Here is a 24,197-nt window from a genome sequence, read left to right as displayed (position 1 = left end):
ATTGTTTTGTTTTCCATGTGACTGAACTCTATTCAAGAATTTATTTGCAAACTGAGAATTAAAATTATTATAATTTTAAGGGTATTGCATTTTCAAGTTAATCATGTTTTAGATGATAAAACAAAAAAAAAAAAAAAAATTTAGTGGATGTGGACATTTTATTTTTTAAGTCCCCACACAACCCTTATCTGGCATGAATAATAAAATATATATATAAAATGAACTACAAGGTACCGTTTTATTTTGCTAATGAGTGTTCTGCCAAGAATGCGAGTTACCATCAAAATTCATGATCTGCACATAAACAAAATTTTTAACCTCGCTCCCCTGTTTGTATATGTAAGGGTTCCACAGAATTACACTTGCTGACATTATTAACATGAAATAAGACCAAATAGTTGTGAGCATTTTTCACTATCAGTTCTTTGCAAAGAAGCTTCAATAAATAAATTTGTTTAAAATTAGTTATTTTCTTACAAATTCTACATGTCTGCAATAGAGGATTTGTAATACAATACATAAGCCACTGGAGACTTTTAGCATATGAATAAAATAGAAGCATTTATTTTGGCTGGAACGAAAAGTAACACTACAGCTAGCTGTATTTAGATTTGTTTTATTTAATGGTAGCAAAATGTGGAACCAACAAACTATGAAACAATGCTGACTCAGCATAGCTGAGTCATTACTGACCTTACAAGTCACATCCAATATTTCATCTTTTCAAGGCCACAAGCATAGCTGGATCTATTTTAAACTTCAAAAAAAAAAAAAAAAAATTAAAAGCTATTACATTACCTAGCAAATTTTGTTAAAATATGATCCAAATTCTTGATTTTGTACACTGCTAGGTATAAATGGAATTAATAGCTTCAATAATGTTGACCTTAATATTGCAAATTTTTCTTCTATTTTGAAAATCTTGTCCCATATTCTGTAAAAGAAAAATAATACATGTTTAAAAATTAAGCAGCTTTTATTAGCAAATTACCAAATAGAAGAAAATGTATGAATGAAAAAATTAAAGCTTATAAAACTGTTGGATAAATCCAATACAACGTGAGCTATGGTAAATACTACTTATGTGTAACTACAATGTTCTTCCTTACACCTGCTTCATTTATGAACAAAGAATGTGTCAGTTGTGACAATGCCCCAGGAATGACTAATATTGAGATCATGTCCTTGTGTGAACTTGAGCATTTTAGTTTTTTAAATACAAGCATGCTCACTATACCTTGGCAATAATTGTTATTTCTTGTACAAATTCGTATTGTGAGAAACATTAGCAAAAATATTTGTTTTTGGAACAAGCAGCATGTCAGAGCCAATGTAGTTAGCACCGAATAGTTTAACGCGCACACAGCCAATCAGAGTGAAGGTAAACAAAGATGCTATTTCCATTTCTACTGCTGGAGGAGTAAGGTTACATTATTAAAGGATGGGTTTCATTATGTTCAGTTACATTTTTTACTATTTGCACAAAAAACTTTGTATATGATAAAAACTCATCTATTATTAGACAATTTCAGAAATAACTGATCAATTCACACAAGAACCAGATCTCAATAATTACCCCAGAACTTTCCCTTTCTTTGATTTCTCAACACTATACTAACCAACATCTGCAGGTGAAATACAGGCTAGTGTGAAGACAAAGACAAGTTACAGAATGTTTTACTGGGCTAAAGTTGCTCTGTGCAGAGCTTCATCAGATCATGACTTCATAAAGTTTTACACAGAGCAACAAGCCATTTCATTCACCTGCTAATGTAATTACTGCCTCTCCTCACTTAACAATGAAGTTCAGTTCCTAAGACCACGTCGATAAATGAACTCATCACTAAGTGAGGAGTATACTATAATAGTGGGTTTGTATCGACTCTCTTTGATATTATTTTAATGTCACCTTTGCACCATTTATAACATTTTTAGGATTTTTTAAATGTGTATACAGTAATGTACTGTATATTGTAGTAACCAGAATAGAGGAAATCAGTTCTAACATACATTATTTAGTCATGCATACTGGTCAAGAGAGCCCGTCGTAAGTCCAAGTCGTCGGTAAATGAGTATCTCGCTAAGTGAGGAGAGGCTGTACTGCTTCCTTCACACCAGATATATTTCTCCCTTCAAATTGACAATGACAGTATTTCTATTGTTTTATTCATGCTTGTAGTTTTTAGTGTTAATTTTAACTTTTATGCGTGTGTGTGAGTGATGCATTTCCTTGATATGTACTGCCAAGAACACTGAATGATCTACCTGGTTAAAGTGCTCTTTGAACCTCATCATACCTCTACCTCCTACCTGACACCTCAGATGCCTTCTCCTTGGTTTTAGTCTATTGCTTTTATGACATTTTTTAACTTTTTTTTTTATATAAAATTATACTTCCAAAAGCTAAGTGTGAATACAACTTTACAGAATATTTTCACTATGTGCAGATATGAGATATGTTCCTAGGTCAATTACCAAGGTGCATAAATATTTCAAGATAAACAAGGCTCGTCCTGGTCTTCATCACACTACCTCCACACAGGAATGTCAAAATAGTTTGACATTTTTACTTTCCTTTTCTTCCATTATTTATAATGCTAAAGTAATCATCAGACACACACAAAGCACCCTTACAGTAAATATAAGTACTGCCTGCTAGGAATTCTTTACTAGAGAACAATCACTGCTGGTGCTGGGAATGTTATATGCCCTCATTGTGATCTGATTATTACATTAATGGGGAAGTGCTAAGCCTGTAGGGGCCATAGATCACCTGGAGAATGAGTGGTGATCAGGTCTGAAAGTACTTATAGTTGCTTGAACTCAGAGCTTTTCACTAGCATCCTCTTAAAGGGGGGCTCCTTGGCGTGGTGAAGAGGCTCTTGGTCTGAGGGATTAGACCTGTCGGTCTCCTTCCTCAGACCGAACCTAATTACCCCCCAATCCCCCCTTCCCTATCCCATCCTTCCCTTTTTCCTTTCCTCCTCCTCCTCCCCACCCCTCCCTTTTGCCCTTCCTTTTTGGCCTTTGGGATTTTTTCCCACAGGCGCGCTAGTTCCTAGGTAGGGGAAAGGGTACCGGGGTCCATCCCATTCCGTTGAGGTTCTTGGCAGTGGTGTAGTTTGCCGTGGAATCTGGATTGCCTGGGGATGTCCCGATCCCTCTCCGGTATCCCGGAGGGTGGCTTTGGGTGTCTTTCGGGCGACGAGTGTATCTCTGGAAGCCACCTTTCGGATTCCGGGGGTGGTGGCCGAAGGAGGTATGCTTTGTGGCGGATATCTGGCCACCCTCTCTTTTGTCCACCGAGGTAGCTCGGCAGATGTGAGGCTGCTATCCCGGATTGCTGGTTTACTGGCATGATGGGTAGGGTATGGCACGGGTTCCATGCTGCATCTGCGCTACTTGCAGTGCTGAGGTTCTCTTGGGCGCGGAGGGAGATTTCTGGCCCTTTCATTCCTCCTAGGAGCTATCCCTCTCTGGTCCCCCCCTTTTTTATTCTTTTTTTTATTTTATTTTCTTCTTTCTTTTTTTTTCTTAAAAACAAAAAGAAAGAAGTAACCTAACCATGGAGTACCCGATCCATGACCCCGCTACCCCCGGGCCCCTTATTGTTACCGCACCCCGTTCTGACCTCGCCTCGTCTTTTGGACATTCCTAAGGCCCCTGTACCTCTTGCTGGTGCTGTGTCCTCACCCGCTTCAGGTACCGGGGCTTCCACTGACTCCTTCGATTTGTCTGACCTCCACTCTCCTTTGACTATGCTTCCAGCTTCTCCCTCTACGGTGCGGCAATTTTCGAATCGCCAGCCCGTCCCACGTTGGACCGACTCTGGTCCCACTTCTAAACGTCAACGACAATCTCCTGACGATGTTACTTCGTTACCTTCCCATTCTACTCGGAAAAGACTGACACGTCATGCACTCCCTCTCCACACTCAGTTTCAGACCACACAATGGACTAAATTCTTTACATTAAGACCGACTTCTTCTACTGCCTATCTTTCCGACCATAGTATTGGCAAAGCGCTCCTACACCACGTTGGTAGAGATATTTCCTTTTATGCTTTTAAGAGTGGTATGCGCATCATCACAGTCCAGAATTCTACCCAAGCTCATGATCTTTCTCTTCTTTCACATATCAATACTATCGAAAAACATCATTCCCTCAATTCTTGTAGTGGCACTGTTATTCTGCCCCATATCATAGTCAAACAGAATTTCAAGACATGTGGCACTGACATTCTCGAACAGCTGGAACTCCAAGATCTCCCAATTCTCAAGGTAGATACTTATGTTCTTCCTGCCCGCGGGCGAAGACGATACCCTTGCAATGTGGCTCGTTTAACTCTTGACAGCCATGAACTCCCATCCTCTGTTTATGTAGCAGGACATCGGTTACAAGTTCAGAAGGTGATCCCTACACCGCAACAGTGTAGGAATTGCTGGCGATTTGGCCACCCAGCAAAATATTGCAGATCTATAGCCGAATGCCCAGTCTGTGGTGCCGATGACCATTCTAATACGTCTTGCAGTCGAACTCCCTCTTGCCTTAATTGTCATGAGGCTCACCCTTCATACTCTCGCCATTGCCAAGTCTACTTAAATGAGTGGGAAATTCGTTGCCTCAAAGAGGCAGAAGGTCTCCCTTATGCTATGGCGGTTTCTCATCTCCGCCTCCAAGGGAGACTGCCCCATGTTTCTTACTGTCGTGTTTCAAAGCATCCCCCCACTTCTGGGGTCACATCTTCTGCAGCCTCCTCTGCGGTTGCCAGTCCCATAGTCACTCCTGTATCTAATTCTTTTGCTGTCCTGGGCTCAGACGTCCCGACTTCAACTCCTCAGTCTATCCTCACTTCTTCGTGTCCTCCCTCACAAACCCCGGTATCAACAAGACCTCGTATGACACCTTCTCCCAATTGTCCCTCTACTTCTCAGAAGTCTAAAAAATCTTCTTTAACCCCTCCTTCCCTTCATCCACCTCTCACATTTTACCTTCCCTGTCTCTGTACCTGGGTCTTCCCCTTTCACTGGCTCTGTTACAAGTGTGGAGGTTCATCCTCGTCGTCCTCCTGTGCCTTCCTCCCCTGTCCCCTCCCAAGTTTCTTCCTCTTCTGCCACCTCCCAGGTTTCTGCCTCTTCTGTCCCCTCCCACACTTCTCCAGTTCCCTCCACCCTTTTGCCCCCCCTACCTTGGTACAGTCCATTACAGCTCCGATCTTTACTCAAACTCCTCTTCTTTCCATCTCCAATATTGTCTCCCATACGACATCTCTGAATTCTGAAACACTTGAAGCAATCTCTGAATATATTGCAGAGACCAAACCATCAATGGACAATGATCCACCCTCTGTTCCTTCTCTTTCCTCTTCTCCATCTGCGCAACCCCTTTCTTCACAAAGCACCGTTCCTTCGCTACTTGAATGTTTTCCTTTGCCACTGCATGTGGACTTTTCTAACCCCTCTAGTCCGTAGGTACCCTTACCTGCAGATTTCAGGTATCTTTATCGTTGCCAATCATGGCCTATTTACAGTGGAATATTCGTGGCCTCAGGGGTAATCAGGGTGAGCTTCAGATGTTGCTCTCCCAGTTTTCCCCTGTTGGTGTTTGCTTACAGGAACCAAAATTACACTGCTGTTATCTATCCTATCTCAGGCTATAATTTATTGTATTCTTCAGATCCTTTTCCCGATGGGACCTTTAATGAAAGTGCCCTTCTTCTACGCACTGATATTCCGTACCATCAGCTATTTGTTCGTACTTCGCTGCATTACACAGCAGCCCGTATCCACCTGCATAGGTGGTATACACTCTGTTCTTTGTATCTCTCTCCTTCTCGGGCATTGTCTATCCCAGATATTGCCTTTCTTGTTTCTTCATTACCGCCACCACTTTTGTTACATGGCGATTTTAATGCCCACCATTTCCTCTTGGGGGGGGGGTCTCACTGTGATTCCCGTGGCATTCAGTTAGAGGCTTTTCTTGCTACCCACCCCCTCCATGTTTTAAATACAGGTACTCACACCCATTTTGATCTTCAGACTCATGCTCTCTCTTGCATCGATCTCTCAGTCTGCTCTTCCTCTGCCACAATAGACTTCACCTGGTCTGTTCTCCTGGATTTACATGACAGCGATCATTTCCCAATCATTCTTACTTCTCCTTCATATTCACCACCTCTTCGTAATCCACGCTGGCAATTTGATCAGGCAAATTGGAACCTTTACTCACAACTAACTGTTTTTAGCGAGGTTCCTTCTTCGTCCTCCATTGATGAGCTTTTACACCTCTTGTCCTCCGTTTTAACCGCAGCTTCTCATTCTATACTCCAAACTTCGGGCAGGCATTCTCAGAAATGCGTGCTTTGGTCTCCTGCTTGTGCTCATGCAGTACGTTTGAAACGCGCTGCGTGGGGCAGGTACCGGTGCAAAAGAACCACGGAGACTTCTTGAATTTAAGCAGAAGCGTGCGATCGCTCGACGTGTCATCCGTGACGCTAAACGCACTTGCCGGCGAGATTATGTCTCCACCATCACCTTTGCTTCCTCTATGAGTGCAGTCTGGAAAAAAGTACGAAAACTGAGTGGTAAATATTCTCCTGACCCGGCTCCTGTTCTGCGGGTTGCCGGTGTTGATATAGCAAACCCACTAGATGTTGCCAATGAAATTGGCAATCATCTGGTCCGTATTTCTCAGGGGCTCCATCTATGCCCCTCGTTTCTTTCCTCAAAGTCTGGCAGAGAGTTAGCACTCTTGGACTTTTCTTCTCTCAGAGAAGAACAGTATAATGTGCCTTTTACACTTCAGGAACTGGAGGCAACACTCTCAGCTTGCCGATCATCGGCAGCTGGGCCCGACGATATTCATATTCGTACGCTACAACATTTACATCAGTCAGCCCTTGCAGTCCTATTACGCCTTTTCAATCTTATTTGGTCAAAGGGAGTTCTTCCACAGCTGTGGAAATCTGCCATTGTTCTCACTTTCTGCAAACCGGGTACTACGGGACATGAAGCCTCCCACTATCGTCCCATTGCTCTTACCAGTGCAGTTTGCAAAGGGATGGAACGCCTGGTAAATAGATGTTTAGTGTGGTATTTAGAGACTCACAACAGTCTCTCCACTCGTCAATATGGCTTTCGTAAGGGCCGTTCTACCATAGACCCCTTACTACGCTTGGATACGTATGTTCGTAATGCCTTTGCAAATAACCACTCAGTTATTGCCATATTTTTTGACCTTGAGAAGGCATATGACACAACTTGGAGGTATAATATTTTGGCCCAAGCCCACTCCTTAGGCCTTTGAGGCAATCTACCATCCTTCCTTAAGAACTTTTTAACTGACAGACATTTCCGTGTTTGGGTTAATAATGTGCTCTCCCCGGACTTTATCCAAGCTGAAGGTGTCCCCCAGGGATGTGTTATGAGCACAACACTTTCTCTCCTTGCTATAAATGATTTGGCCTCTAGTCTTCCATCCAATATTTGGTCATCACTCTATGTTGATGACTTCGCTATTGCATGTGCATTATTATTATTATAATCAAAAAGAAGCGCTAAGCCACAAGGACTATACAGCGCTGCAGGGCAGGAAGGAAGCGAGGGTATCAGGTGGCAAAAGGGAGATGGATGAGTAATAGGTTACGGATAACAGCGGGGTAGTGGATGGTGAAAGGGTAAAGGGCAGCAAGAGACTGAGCTAGAAAGGGCTGAGGGGAGTGCGAAAGGTATCATCATCAGAGTTTGTGGAGTAAATCAGTCGTTGTCAAGAAGTCAATGAGAGAGTCAGGATTAAAGGAGGGTCCATCAGCAAGAAGGGAAGGTAAAGAGAGAGTAGTAGAACGAAGACGACGTTGGAGGTAAATTCTGCGTGCTCGTTGATAGAGAGGGCAGTTTAACAGAATGTGGCTAATCGATACTGGAACTTGACACTGCTCACAGAGAGAAACAGGGTGCCTCTCCATGAGATACCCATGAGTAAGACGAGTGTGGCCAATGCGAAGGCGGGAGAGAGTGGTCTCCCAACCTCGGCACTGATGACAAGAAGACGGCCAGTAACCTATGCTCGGTTTAATAGAATGAAGTTTGTTACCGAGCAGAGTTGACCAACGTTGTTGCCAACGGGTGCGAAGGTGGGTAGCTATTGCAGCAAAATAGTCCAGAAATGGAACACCTCGATAGGAAATCGGTAGGTCATGTACTGCTGACCGCGCAGCAGTGTCTGCCTGTTCATTGCCCTGTACGTCGACATGACCAGGGACCCAACAAAAAACAATATCTTTATGTTTGGTAGAGATACGGCGTAGCCAAAGTTGGATACAGAGAACTAGGGGATGAGATGTATCAAATTTTCGTATAGCCTGTAGAGCACTAAGGGAGTCTGAGACTACTACAAATGATGACACAGGCACAGATGCGATACAAATAAGTGCTGCAAGAATGGCATACAGTTCAGCAGTAAAAATGCTAGCTGAAGATAGTAAATGCCCCCGCACGACGCTGTCCGGAAACACTGCTGCGAATCCGACGCCGTCTGAAGACTTAGAGCCATCTGTGTACACAGCGGTGGCATGAGAATGGGAGTGGAAGTGATCAAGAAAAAGAGAGCGGGAAGCCACCGTAGGCAGTTGAGCTTTCGAGCAAGGGAGTGAGAAAGAACAGACCCGAACAGCTGGAACTTCCCAGGGGGGTAGGGAAAAGTGAGATGCTACATGAACATATAAAGGTGGTAAGTGAAGGGAAGACAAGAGTGAATGTAGGCGAAGAGAAAAGGGACGGTGCAAACAGGGGTGGCGAACGAATAAAGAATGTCTACTAATATCGGTGACCATTCTATAAATGGAAGGATTGTGTAGATCGTGAGAGCGTACATAGTAGCGAAGGCAATGGGCATCACGGCGATCAGACAAGGATGGAACATTCGCTTCTGTATAGAGGCTCTCAACAGGGGAAGAGCGAAAAGCACCAAGGCACAAACGTAATCCTTGGTGATGGATAGAGTTAAGGCTAGAGAGAGTAGCAGGAGAGGCCGCGGAATAAATCTGGTCACCATAATCGAGTTTCGATAAAACGAGGGCTGAATGTAGGCAAAGCAGAGTTCGACGATCAGCTCCCCAGGAAAGATGAGCAAAGGTTTTAAGAAGGTTTAGCCGGCTGTGACAAGTTGCCTTCAGAGAGGTAATGTGAGGTTTCCAGGATAACCGACGGTCAAAGAGAAGGCCTAGAAACCTGACTATCACGTTCGGGGATACGGGAGCCATAGAGATACAAAGGATGATCGGGGATAACAGAGCGTCTAGTGAAAGTAATTTGGTGAGTTTTGGTACTTGAAAATTTAAACCCATGTGTGGTGGCCCAAGTGGAAACACGGTCGACCGCATGCTGGAGAGAAACTGCAATAAGATGACAGTCAGCGCCTGCACAAGCAATAGCGAAGTCATCAACATAGAGTGATGACCAAATATTGGGTGGAAGAACAGAGGCCAAATCATTTATAGCAAGGAGAAAAAGTGTTGTGCTTAGAACACATCCCTGAGGGACACCTTCAGCTTGGACGAAGTCCGGGGAAAGAACATTATTGACTCAAACACGGAAATGTCTGTCAGTTAAAAAGTTCTTAAGGAAGGATGGTAGATTGCCTCGGAGGCCTAAGGAATGGGCCTGGGCTAAAATATTATACCTCCAAGTTGTGTCATATGCCTTCTCAAGGTCAAAAAATATGGCAATAACTGAGTGGTTATTTGCAAAGGCATTACGAACATACGTATCCAAGCGTAGTAAGGGGTCTATGGTAGAACGACCCTTACGAAAGCCATATTGACTAGCGGAGAGACTGTTGTGTGTCTCTAAATACCACATTAAACGTCGATTTACGAGACGTTCCATCACTTTGTAAACTGCACTAGTAAGAGCGATGGGGCGATAGTGGGAGGCATCATGTCCTGTAGTACCCGGTTTGCGGAAAGGGAGAACAATGGCAGATTTCCACAGCTGGGGAAGAACTCCTTGTGCCCAAATAAGATTGAAGAGGTGTAAGAGGACTACAAGGGCTGACCGATGTAAATGTTGTAACATATGAATATGAATGTCGTCAGGCCCAGCTGCCGATGATCGGCAAGCTGAGAGTGTTGCCTCCAGTTCTTGAAGTGTAAAAGGCACATTATACTGTTCTTCTCTGAGAGAAGAAAAGTCCAAGAGTACTAACTCTCTGGCAGACTTTGAGGAAAGAAACGAGGGGCATAGATGGAGCCCTCGGGAAATACGGACCAGATGAGTGCCAAGTTCAATGGCAACGTCGAGAGGGTTTGCTACATCAACACCAGCGACCCATAGAACAGGAGCCGGGTCAGGAGAGTATTTACCACTCAATTTCCTCACTTTTTTCCAGACTGCACTCATAGAAGAAGCAGAGGTGATGGTGGAAACATAGTCTCACCAACAAGTGCGTTTAGCTTCACGGATGACACGGATCCAACTTTGGCTACGCCGCATCTCTTCAAAGCATAAAGATATTGTTTTTTGTTGGGTCCCTGGTCATGTTGACATACAGGGCAATGAACAGGCAGATACTGTTGCGCGGTCAGCAGTACATGACCTACCAGTTTCATATAGAGGTGTTCCATTTACGGACTATTTTGCTGCAATAGCTACCCACCTTCACACCCGTTGGCAACAACGTTGGTCTACTCTGCTCGGTAACAAACTTCAATCTATTAAACCGAGTATAGGTTACTGGCCGTCTTCTTGTCACCAGTGTCGAGGTTGGGAGACTACTCTCTCCCGTCTTCGCATTGGCCATACTCGTCTTACTCATGGATATCTCATGGAGAGGCGCCCTGCTCCTCTCTGTGAGAATTGTCAGGTTCCATTATCGGTTAGCCACATTCTATTAGACTACCCACTTTATCAGCGAGCACGCAGAATATACCTCCAATGTCGTCTTCACTCCGCTGCTCTCTCTTTACCTTCCCTTCTCGCTGATGGACCCACCTTTCATCCGGACTCTCTCATTGAATTTTTGACAACAACTGACTTACTTCACAAACTCTGATACCTTCAGCCCTTTCTACCTCAATCTCTTGCTGCCCTCTACCCCCGCACTATCCCCTGCCCCGCTGTTTTCTGTAACCTACTGATCATCCCTCCCCCCTTCTACCGCCCAATACCCTCGCTTCCTTCCCTACCCTGCAGCGCTGTATAGCCCTTGTGGCTTAGCGCTTCTTTTTGATTATAATAGTAATAATAATTTTCACTAGCATCAAGGCACCCCTTGAAAGTATTTGATTCTAAGCAAGCTGTATAAAGATGCCTTGAAATTCAAAATTTTCTTTTATTTAGAATTGTGCTTGCAAATAGCTTACCATTTTCAGGTCTTCAGAGCATCCCAAAGCCTTGTGAGTATTTAATAGCTTTATAGAGACGGTCCTTCAGCTTCTCCTTACTAGAATACTCTGGCAGGAGGAGGACATTAAAGCATGTGTGTGCAGTTGGTAACCTGTTTGGAGGCAATGAAGAATAATCAGTACTCTTATACTCGTCTATTAATCTATTTCTCAAGGTTGTGTCACTGAAACACTTAAAAATAACCAATAAAATAGCCAATATATTTTTTCCTGTAATATATTCAATTAGTTCATTTCAAAGCATTATTACTCCATTATAATTATTATAATGGGAAAGAGCTAATATTAATCCAGTTACTATCATAATTCTGCACAATATTATTAAAAGTTCCATAAATGCACATCTCTTATACTTCAATAGCTTAAAAATAATAAATGTATATAAATTCACCATTATCACTATCAGATAGCATTCAGATCATGAAAGTTCCCTAGCAATATTTAGATCTTAGAACTTTCCAAATAACATTCAGATCTTTAAACTTTCCAGATAACTTTTAATTCCTTTAATTTTTTTTATCAAACTATTTCCCAAGGTAGGGTAAACCCCCCCTTCCCCCCAAAAAGGAAACACTCACCATCATTTATTCAATAACACAGACATCACATTTCAAATAACCCCCTAAACTGCAACATCCTCCACCCTTTCTTAAGAGTGTATGCACTGTACTTACCACCTCCAGGACTCTCGGCCATCTAACCAGTTTTCCCTGAATTTTTTTTTAATAAAGGTCACCTTGCTCATACTCCAACAGCTCATCAAATACTAAAAACCAACTTATCTCAGCTCACTTTAACATGCTCATACATGCCTGCTGGATGCTGAAGCCCCTTCCACTGAATACCTCCTTCCAACCCTTCCTGGGACAACCCCTACCCTTCCTCCATTACATTAATTTTATTCCCAAATGAACTGGAAGTAACAGCTACATCACAAAAGGTTTTAAGCAAATTTAAATCTTTAAAATAAGAATTGTCATATTCAGCACTGAACATGAACGGGTCATACAGCACCTCAGAAATTGCACTCAATTAGGTTTGATCCATAGAAGGGAAGGGTAGCTCCAATTCTTTATATCAAGAGCCTTTCACTAGCATCAAGTCATTCCCCCTTGAAAGGTATGACTGGAAAAACCAATATACATGAACCCACAGATAAACAGCATGACCAGGAAAAATTTGAAACTTCAACTTAGGAGTACAGTATCTGGTCATGACCATTATTTGTGCTCCTAATATTCTTTTTTGCTCTGATATTCCATATCTGTATGTGTATGAGAGACAGATATAATTTCTGTAATACACCTTCATAACTCAACCATTCAACATATTGGATTTAAATAATGAATTAATTTAATTCTTTCAACAAATCGGCCATATTCCACAAAGGCAGGGTGACCCAAAAGGAATAATGAAAGTTTCTTCTTTTAAATTTAGTAATATATACAGAAGGGGTTACTAGCCATTGCTTCCGGCATTTTAGTTGCCTCTTACGACATGCATGGCTTACAGAGGAAGAATTCTGTTCCACCTCCCCCATGGAGATAATGAATTAATCTATCTATAAAATTAAATTGGATGACCAGGAAGGATCATTCCAGAAAAGGTTGGAGGCAGGGGGTAAGGGAGATTTTAAGTACGTAATAGGGGCCAGGACATCCAACAGGTTTATATGAGCACATTTGATAGGAGAGAGGAGGCAAGAGGTTTTCATGATCTGACATGCTGCTGGAGTGTGAGCAAAGTAACATTATGAAAAGATTCAGGGAAACTGGTTTATCGGACTAGAGTCCTACTGGAGGAGAGAAGTATGGTGCCTGCACTCTGAAAGAAGGAAGGGGGGGTTGCATGTCAGAGGGTCATATGAGCCATGACATGATGCATTTGGCACAAGTGAATGACAGTGAGTGTTTCTTCCTTTCTGGGTCACCTTACCTCAGTGGAAGATAGCCAGTGTGATTAAAAAAAATACATTGGATTTTCCAGTAACATACCTGTGACCAGTTTTGGCTGTTCTTCTACCCTTGTACCTTGGCTGGAGGCCAGATTATCCCACACATTCCATTTCTTTTCTTTCTCATGGGCAGCACTACCATCAGAAAGTATTCATACATATAAAGGAATGATAAAGATATATAGTTACCCTTACCTGTCACAGTCTGGGCCATGTCTTGCTATTATCAGTTTGAGTCTTGCCAGACCACCTACAGGGACTCTTGCTGATCCTGTGGTGAACTGAAGTAAACGTTTCTTGTCTTCAGTACTCATATCATGTACAAGCTCCCAGAATGCTTGTACAATTGCTGTTTCGCTAGTGTAGCCCCCATCGTACTCAGCAGACTTCATTAATTCCAAGAAATCATAATGCTGAAAGAGCAAATATTTTGTTTTAAGCATACAGTATATGAGGATGAATCTTCAACATCATCCTGTTTTCCCACTTTGATGGGGTGGTAAGGAATTTGTATAGTCATTCTGCACTTCTGACAGTAAACAGCTATGTTCAACCATACACAATCACTTGCGGGTCAAAACTACAAAACAAAACAATTTAAACCAGAGGTGAAAAGTACCCTGAACTGATAAAAAAGTATTTTGAGAAAAAGTAGTAAAACTATCTAGTGACACTGGCATTTTTTACAAACCACTTCCATACTCGGACTGTAGTAGACAAGTAGTACTCCCACTAGCAAAACATCCACAGTAGTATCTAAATCAATTTTACATATCTGTGAGAGTTAGAGCAAAGGAAGGGGTAGCAGTAATGTTAAATGATCAGTTATGGAAGGAGAAAAGAGAATATTAATGTGTAAATTCAAGAATTATGTGGATTAAAGTAAAGGTTGGATGCGAGAAGTGGGTCATAATAAGCGTGTATGCACCTGGAGAAGAGAGGAATGCAGAGGAGAGAGAGAGACTTTGGGAGATGTTAAGTGAATGTATAGGAGCCTTTGAACCAAGTGAGAAAGTAATTGTGGTAGGGGACCTGAACGCTAAAGTAGGAGAAACTTTTAGAGAGGGTGTGGTAGGTAAGTTTGGGGTGCCAGGTGTAAATGATAATGGGAGCCCTTTGATTGAACTTTGTATAGAAAGGGGTTTAGTTACAGGTAATACATATTTTAAGAAAAAGAGGATAAATAAGTATACAAGATATGATGTAGGGCAAAATGACAGTAGTTTGTTGGATTATGTATTGGTAGATAAAAGACTGTTGAGTAGACTTCAGGATGTACATGTTTATAGAGGGGCCACAGATATATCAGATCACTTTTTAGTTGTAGCTACACTGAGAGTAAAAGGTAGATGGGATACAAGGAGAATAGAAGCATCAGGGAAGAGAGAGGTGAAGGTTTATAAACTAAAACAGGAGGCAGTTAGGGTAAGATATAAACAGCTATTGGAGGATAGATGGGCTACTGAGAGCATAGGCAATGGGGTCGAAGAGGTATGGGGTAGGTTTAAAAATGTAGTGTTAGAGTGTTCAGCAGAAGTTTGTGGTTACAGGAAAGTGGGTGCGGGAGGGAAGAGGAGCGATTGGTGGAATGATGATGTAAAGAGAGTAGTAAGGGAGAAAAAGTTAGCATATGAGAAGTTTTTACAAAGTAGAAGTGATGCAAGGAGGGAAGAGTATATGGAGAAAAAGAGAGAGGTTAAGAGAGTGGTGAAGCAATGTAAAAAGAGACCAAATGAGAGAGTGGGTGAGATGTTATCAGCAAATTTTGTTGAAAATAAGAAAAAGTTTTGGAGTGAGATTAACAAGTTAAGAAAGCCTAGAGAACAAATGGATTTGTCAGTTAAAAATAGGAGAGGAGAGTTATTAAATGGAGAGTTAGAGGTATTGGGAAGATGGAGGGAATATTTTGAGGAATTGTTAAATGTTGATGAAGATAGGGAAGCTGTGATTTCGTGTATAGGACAAGGAGGAATAACATCTTGTAGGAGTGAGGAAGAGCCAGTTGTGAGTGTGGGGGAAGTTCGTGAGGCAGTAGGTAAAATGAAAGGGGATAAGGCAGCTGGGATTGATGGGATAAAGATAGAAATGTTAAAAGCAGGTGGGGATATAGTTTTGGAGTGGTTGGTGCAATTATTTAATAAATGTATGGAAGAGGGTAAGGTACCTAGGGATTGGCAGAGAGCATGCATAGTTCCTTTGTATAAAGGCAAAGGGGATAAAAGAGAGTGCAAAAATTATAGGGGGATAAGTCTGCTGAGTATACCTGGTAAAGTGTATGGTAGAGTTATTATTGAAAGAATTAAGAGTAAGACGGAGAATAGGATAGCAGATGAACAAGGAGGCTTTAGGAAAGGTAGGGGGTGTGTGGACCAGGTGTTTACAGTGAAACATATAAGTGAACAGTATTTAGATAAGGCTAAAGAGGTCTTTGTGGCATTTATGGATTTGGAAAAGGCGTATGACAGGGTGGATAGGGGGGCAATGTGGCAGATGTTGCAAGTGTATGGTGTAGGAGGTAGGTTACTGAAAGCAGTGAAGAGTTTTTACGAGGATAGTGAGGCTCAAGTTAGAGTATGTAGGAAAGAGGGAAATTATTTCCCAGTAAATGTAGGCCTTAGACAAGGATGTGTGATGTCACCGTGGCTGTTTAATATATTTATAGATGGGGTTGTAAGAGAAGTAAATGCGAGGGTCTTGGCAAGAGGCGTGGAGTTAAAAGATAAAGAATCACACACAAAGTGGGAGTTGTCACAGCTGCTCTTTGCTGATGACACTGTGCTCTTGGGAGATTCTGAAGAGAAGTTGCAGAGATTGGTGGATGAATTTGGTAGGGTGTGCAAAAAAAGAAAATTAAAGGTGAATACAGGAAAGAGTAAGGTTATGAGGATAACAAAAAGATTAGGTGATGAAAGATTGAATATCAGATTGGAGGGAGAGAGTATGGAGGAGGTGAATGTATTCAGATATTTGCGAGTGGACGTGTCAGCGGATGGGTCTATGAAAGATGAGGTGAATCACAGAATTGATGAGGGGGAAACGAGTGAGTGGTGCACTTAGGAGTCTGTGGAGACAAAGAACTTTGTCCTTGGAGGCAAAGAGGGGAATGTATGAGAGTATAGTTTTACCAACGCTCTTATATGGGTGTGAAGCATGGGTGATGAATGTTGCAGCGAGGAGAAGGCTGGAGGCAGTGGAGATGTCATGTCTGAGGGCAATGTGTGGTGTGAATATAATGCAGAGAATTCGTAGTTTGGAAGTTAGGAGGAGGTGCGGGATTACCAAAACTGTTGTCCAGAGGGCTGAGGAAGGGTTGTTGAGGTGGTTCGGACATGTAGAGAGAATGGAGCGAAACAGAATAACTTCAAGAGTGTATCAGTCTGTAGTGGAAGGAAGGCGGGGTAGGGGTCGGCCTAGGAAGGGTTGGAGGGAGGGGGTAAAGGAGGTTTTGTGTGCGAGGGGCTTGGACTTCCAGCAGGCATGCGTGAGCGTGTTTGATAGGAGTGAATGGAGACAAATGGTTTTTAATACTTGACGTGCTGTTGGAGTGTGAGCAAAGTAACATTTATGAAGGGATTCAGGGAAACCGGCAGGCCGGACTTGAGTCCTGGAGATGGGAAGTACAGTGCCTGCACTCTGAAGGAGGGGTGTTAATGTTGCAGTTTAAAAACTGTAGTGTAAAGCACCCTTCTGGCAAGACAGTGATGGAGTGAATGATGGTGAAAGTTTTTCTTTTTCGGGCCACCCTGCCTTGGTGGGAATCGGCCAGTGTGATAATAAAAAATAATAATAAATAAAAATTATACTCTGGGAGCAATTATGAACAACAAATTATCAACACTCACATACATGTGGTACAAACAAACTTGTGTGTTATACATAATGACAAACTTTAAAACGTGCAAATACACAGATTGTGACTGGCTAAACATGCTTACGTATTTGTAAAACAATGCATGAAATAACTAAGTGAGAAATCAGTCTTATGATTAAAGATTTCTGCTAGCTATCTATAGTGACAGTAATTAACAAGAGTATTGAAACATTACTATACAGCTAAACTCAAAAGCATCAATTCCTATCTTTACACAACTCCAATTCCATGCTAACACCCCTTTTATCTAAATACTCTGCCTAAATTCATAACTTCTAACTAAAAAAAATTAAAATATGCATAAAGGCTACAATAGCTTAATTAAGAGAACAGAGAAGAGGATATATTAATAAGTAATAGGTCAGAGCACAAAATTAAAGTACTGTACCTGAGAACCACACACGAGGAGTTCCAGTTCTTCAGGCCTAAAGAGATTTGCTAAAGGTGAATCATCAGTGACCATGTTAAAACCTCTTCGAAATGCACGAAACTGTCGTTCAACCATTTTGTTTAATAGGAAATCTGCATATAATTCTACAAATTCCTGAAAAAAATCAAGAGAAATTAGAATAACTCAACAGAAGACATATTGATCATATTTAGTTAATTCACTCCTAACCACAGCATATCTGGTTGCCCACAATAACACACTTTATTAAAACTTCACGAATAGGGGAACTTGTATACTCTTAGCAGTCACACAGTGCTTTGAAAATTGAGGTAATAAAGTTTGCTCCTAAGGAATGGGAAGGTACTTCTATTTCCTTGATCAAAAGCCCTTCACCAGTATCAAGGCATATTCTCTGGAAGCCTCTGTTTATTGACACCTGGAAAAATCCCTTATGGTCATTCCTTAATGTAAGGTTAAGATAATCAAGGGCACTACAGCCTAAAACACACTTTCCTTGCAGACGTATTGTAAAGCTGCTCTAAGAATTTAGACTCTTAAAGTAATAAAACAGCTTTGACTTTTGATGAAAATTAATCATATTTTACATGTTAAGGTTTAGCGCTTCTATTTGATTATAATAATAATACTAATAATAATAATAATAATAATAATTTACATGTTAAGGAATTCGACTCAGGATCCTCTCTATATACAATGGACCCCCTGCGAATTTGCAGTTCTGAATTCAGGGATTTTTCCTTAGAGCCTAACTAATAATTGTTGGCAGAATTTTTTTTTTTTCTGTGACAATATATATTTTTTTTATGTGTTTTAACGCTAAATATTAACAAAAATATAATTTAATAATTTCATAACATAAATATTAACGTAAATTCAGCAAAATTTCCATATAAAATATAATACTGAATAAATTTTTTACCAAATGTATACCAAAGAAAATAGGGTTGCATGAATTATACAGTACACCAAAGAAAACAGGCTTGCATGAATTACAGTATATATCGGGGTAACATCAGTACAGTGGACCCCCGCATAACGATTACCTCCGAATGCGACCAATTATGTAAGTGTATTTATGTAAGTGCGTTTGTAGGTGTATGTTTAGGGGTCTGAAATGGACAAATCTACTTCACAATATTTCTTATGGGAACAAATTCGGTCAGTACTGGCACCTGAACATACTTCTGGAGTGAAAAAATATCGTTAACCGGGGGTCCACTGTATTTTACATTCTAGCACTGCAGGAAACATTGCAGTACAGTACTGTATACAGGTTTATCTTTACATTTTTTTTTTTAAAGGGTGATGTATGAAGCTGAGTTTGAAATTAAATTAAAGTGTTTTGAGGGCATTTATAGGGTTTAAAGTATGAAAATAGGCATTTATAGGCATTTTTTTTTTAACCACGTCCAGAATTCACGGGTGGTCTTGGAAAGCAACCCCCATGAATTTGGGGGAGACTACTTTATATATATAGCATATACAGTGGTACCTTGACTTACAAGTGCCCCAACATAAGAGAGGAGGAACACTGCAGCAGGCCTGTTGACCCATACTAGGCAGGTCCTTTACAATCCATCCCACTAACAAAATATTTGCCCAACCCAATTTTCAATGCCACCCAAGAAATAAGCTTTGATAACTCAATCCACTCATATGCAAGTCCCACTCAAATCCAACCCCTCTCACTCATATATTTCTCCAACCTAAATTGGAAACTACCCAAGGTTTTAGCCTCAATAACCCAACTAGGCAGACTGTTCCACTCATCAACTACCCTATTTCCAAACCAATACTTTCCTAGATACTTTCTAAATCTAAACTTGTCTAATTTGAATCCATTACTGCGGGTTCTCTCTTGGAGAGATATCCAACTTATGAGTTTTCTGAGTTACGAGCTGTCATTTGGTTGATTTTTTACTTTGGGTTGTGAGCCAAAATCCGAGTCACGAGTGAAAAAAAAAAATATTTACTGATAATGACATTTGGCAAGAACCCCGGCCTAAATGGCACAACGAAAGGTACTTTTGGAACTTGGTACTTATAAAACAATGCTAGTGCGATGTTCTCACTGGAGGTAATCGTGTAATTATATTTAGTTATTCTACAAAAAAATAAAGTTGATAAGTTTTTGACATCTGCAAAATATCTTGCCCTTTACTCCCACACAAATCCCAAAATATTTGGAATATTTCCAATATTCCACAAGCTAACTGTAGAGCAATAATTTTTTATGATTCCTGTCATTCAATATTATTGCATTTACTTCAATAATAAATGGTGGGCTTCATGAAATAAGTCAATTACTTACTTCTGAGATATTCATATATCACTGCACTAATGATCTAGTGCAGTCAGCCTCTCAAAAACTCCATTTTCTATTACCCAGAACCAAAGAACACATTTCAGGAAGGAGCAGTAATAATTCTGTATGCTTGGACTGGTCCTGGACGCTCACCATATTATGGCATATATTATACATTCTAGAGTATACATCATGTTTCTATGTTACTTAGTGTTTATTACCTGGAGTTTACCTGGAGAGAGTTCCGGGGGTCAACGCCCCCGTGGATTTGATATTAGTGTTATATTGAAGCATTTTCTCCTGCCCCTAGGGTGGTTTTTTGGGGGGCTGTAACAGATTAATGGCATTTCAATTAATTTCATTGAGGAAAATTGATTTGATATATGAGCAAATTAAGTTACAAGCTCAGTCATGGAATGAATTAAACTCATAAGTCAAGGTACCACTGTATATGCCAATGCTGCTCACTCCCACTCTTCCACTTGTGTACACACACTGCATTAAAATGCCTTAGCCAAGACTTTATATTACCCTACTAAAGAACAAAAAGGCACAATACACAAATAACCTGCACACAGGAGAAGCCTATGACAATGTTTCAGCTCGACTTGAACCACTTACAAAGCCTCACTAACACAAGAAGAAGCCAGTACACATAGTCGAGGGGAACAAAGACAGGTCCCGTCCTTGTCTCCCTCGCCTATATATATATACTGGCTCCCTCACTCTTTTGTTTTAGTGACTTTGTAAATGGTCCAAATTAGACTGAAATATTGTCATAAGCTTCTCTCTCCCATGTGCAGGTTTTGTGTATATTACCCCACTGCTTGTATTACTACATTTGGGGGATGCAATAAACCCGTAAGAATCATTCAGTGCCTGGGTAATGGGAGGCAACCAGTTATGATCTAAGGAAAGGGAGGACAAATCCAATTTCTTGAATCAAGAGTCCCTCAGCGGAATGAAGGAACCTCCTTTAACCCGTAAACAGTCCAAGCAGATCTACATTCACATGTGTAGTGCTCCAAAAGTAGATCTACGTTTTTTTTTTTACATATTTTCAAATATAACAAAAAAAAAAAAAAGTAGGTCAAAGTTTTTCTTACACATTTTCAAATGCAAAAAAAAAAAAGAAGATCTACTTTTTTTTACATACTTTCAAATGTTGAAAAAACGTATATATACGTTTGGACCGTTTACGGGTTAAGGGGTGCCCCACTGCTATCCTAACTTTTTTTCCTATAATCAAGAATCCAACCCCATAATTCTGCCTTCACCTCACTCCTACCTCAGCAAGGGCAGTTTGTAGCTCATCTTTTCCTTATTTAATTAAATGTTCAATGTGCCCTCCTTCTTCAGTGACCACACCTGCTCTAAGCTAATGAAAATAATGTACTGTATACTATATATATACACTATATCCTCTATAATCTTTTCAACATTTCTGTCTATCTGTTATTACAAAAGAAGAACTAAAAATAGATAAAATCAAAACAATTTTTTGACTTATCATTTCTCTATAACTTCTTGAGTGTTCCTGTCTTACATTTAATACTGTTTCATCAATCCTATACAACCTAACTATTTTCACCATTTCTTAAATCAATTACCATTTTTATTCCAAAGTTAAAGGAATAAAAAGTCATATATGCATCATGTGCAAACACATCTTTTAAATCTCTCAACTTGGAACATACATGTTTGGAACTTTGGCTAACAAGGATGTTATCTCCATCTGTCTTGAGGTCGTGTGTAAGGCTAGTACCAAATACATCTTGGTAACCAACACGAAAAGTCTGCATGAAAACATCTTCCATGTCATCTCCCTCGTATTCCAGAAGTTCAACAAGGCTTCGATACAGTGTCTGAAATTAGAAATACGTATCATAAAAACTACTATGTCTGTTCTGATATTAAAAACATTTACTATATAACTGCAATTCTGTTAGAACAACAGTACAAATAACAAAGAAATATTCAGCTTGCTACTCCATGATCCATTTAAAACAAAAATTATACATTACAGTATTTCCACAGAAATGTTCAATGTCCTTCAAATACATCAAAATAACCCGAGTATTTTAGAGGAATCACATGGAAAAAACACACACAACAGAACAATGATTCTGCCATTTTACTTCCAACTATTTTTGAATACATAATACATACAAAGAGAGCAATATTAAAACTAAACAATTAAACGTGTGACTGCTATAAATGACTGGAAAAACTAAAGCATGACTGAAGAAGATCAGAGTAGATTCAGAAGGAAAAGTGGATGTGGTGATAAAGTGTGAGGTAAATTTTTACAAACTTCTACTCACTCTCGGTAATAAACCCATTTTTACTTGTACACTTCTATTTACTTGTTTCAATATTTTTTATTCCCGTAATGTAAGTACTTTTTTTTGAGATCTCTAACCTACATTATTTGTTCCACCTTAAAGGCTTCCATTAACACTGTACAGGTCTCCCTCCACATTCACGAGTTACACTTTCACGGGCTTTGAACATTTGCGAATGCCCAGCTGCCCAATCATATTTAAAATATGTCATTACATGTTAGGAATTGTGGCTGTGGCAGAGTTTTTTTTGGAGATAAGACAAGATAGTTCTTCAATATGATACAAATATCAACTCTACAGCTTATTTATCTATCACAATTCATCTAATATGACATAATAAACAATATTAATAATATAAAAACATGACACATACTCTAGAATGAATAAAATATTTCATTAAATATGTCACGAGTGTTGTTGTTGTTGTTGCGTGTATAAGGACCACTGAGAGCATAAGCCTTACATAGTGGTGGAGGCGGCAGTAGAGACGGCAGTGTTGTCAGTCGCCCTATATATAGCTCCAATAACATTGGAGGAGTTAGGCTCATGCTGTCCTTTTTCTATCGATTAATCACTTAACTTACTTGCTACACTGTTAATGCTACACTTTATCACTGGCTGGCACAATAGCCTTTATCAACTAGTGCTGCACTTTGGAACTCTGCTACGAGTTCTTTCTTGAATTCTATAGTCTTTCTCACCTTCTTTATCAAAGGGCTGGAACTAGTACAATATTTTATGATGTTTTCATGTGTTTTATGATTGTTCATGGTTCAATAGGTTAAGGAAGCAGTATTGTTAGGCTAAGTAAATGCTATTATTATATTTCCCTACAATATATTTGTGCACCAAACATTCACAATTCTTCAATATTCACGAGGTTCTTGATCCCCTAACCCTCGCAAATGTGGAGGGAGACCTGTATGAGCACAATTGTCAGTTGTTTTATTTCCTTGAATACCTTTCAACACAACTCCATCTACAGGAACCAAATTTATCAGAAGAGGTTACCTTTAACCCTTTCAAGGTCCAGAGACCAAATTTCAAAGTGTGTACCAGTGTCCAAGAATTTTCAACAAATATTTTTGTTATTTTTTCTTATGAAATGGTAGAGAATATTTTTCTGAAGGTAATAAAACAAAAAGTAAGAAATCTGATGGAAAATTGACAAAATTATGCTCTCGCGAATTTAGATGTGTCAGCGATATTTACGCATCAGCGATTTTGCCGACTTTGACCAGTCAACCAAATTCTTAGCTATTTCACTAGTATTACTTCTATTCTATCGACTGAGCACAAGAAATCGCCAAGTCATCTGTTTCAACTACAAAATAAAGTGATCGGAAATTGGTAATTTGGCCAATTTAATGCAAGGTTCAAAATATTCCAATTTCAAAATAGAGTCCAGAATAAACAATGCAGGCATTCCTGGCACTAAACTAACATTTCCTCTGTTCATTGGTTATGTTTTGAGGCTTTACAAATGAATTCCATCTTGATTTTTTATTCACATAATGAATTTTTATTCATACCAAAAAATTGATTTACTGTTATGCAATATTGTAATAATTGTATAAATAACATCACCACATTTGTGAACATATATTAGACCCACCAGCTGGTGTGTATTAGACGTGTGAGGTCATTTGTTTACTTTTGAACACCAGCAAAAATTTAACATTTCCACTACTTTGAGCTCAGTTTCATGCTATTTTCAGTACTAAAACCAATCAAAATCATCTCTATTTCTGTAATGTATCTTCCATTCTATCAAATGAGACCAAGAATTCGCAAATACAACTATAAAAAACATACAAAAAACACTGCAAAGTCGTCGTTTTAATCGAAAATTACGGTCTCAGTTTTTTTTCTCTCATTATGCACTGTGTGCTGCAGGATTTGTTTTATG

General features: G+C 40.1%; 1 protein-coding gene across 4 annotated transcripts in view; it reads right to left on the bottom strand.

The window, feature by feature from the left end:
• Positions 1–223: 223 nt before the first annotated feature.
• The window catches only part of Ube3a (ubiquitin protein ligase E3A), a 59,209-nt gene continuing 35,235 nt past the window's right edge, over positions 224–24,197 (bottom strand). For 3 of the 4 annotated variants that reach the window (XM_053786684.2, XM_053786685.2, XM_053786686.2), the window contains exons 6-10: positions 21,641–21,808; positions 17,615–17,770; positions 13,551–13,768; positions 11,360–11,493; positions 224–934 (exon numbers count right to left, since the gene is read on the bottom strand). In XM_053786684.2, the coding sequence (XP_053642659.1) occupies positions 11,373–11,493; positions 13,551–13,768; positions 17,615–17,770; positions 21,641–21,808 (663 nt within the window). In that variant the 3' untranslated portion in view covers positions 224–934; positions 11,360–11,372. The remainder of the gene's footprint in view (positions 935–11,359; positions 11,494–13,550; positions 13,769–17,614; positions 17,771–21,640; positions 21,809–24,197) is intronic. The other variant, XM_070092993.1, reaches the window with a different exon arrangement.

The sequence above is a fragment of the Cherax quadricarinatus genome, chromosome 41 (assembly GCF_038502225.1).
Source record: "Cherax quadricarinatus isolate ZL_2023a chromosome 41, ASM3850222v1, whole genome shotgun sequence".
Lineage (NCBI taxonomy): Eukaryota > Metazoa > Arthropoda > Malacostraca > Decapoda > Parastacidae > Cherax > Cherax quadricarinatus.
The sequence above is the reverse complement of the archived record's forward strand: the minus strand, read 5'-3'. Positions and strand labels throughout refer to the sequence as shown.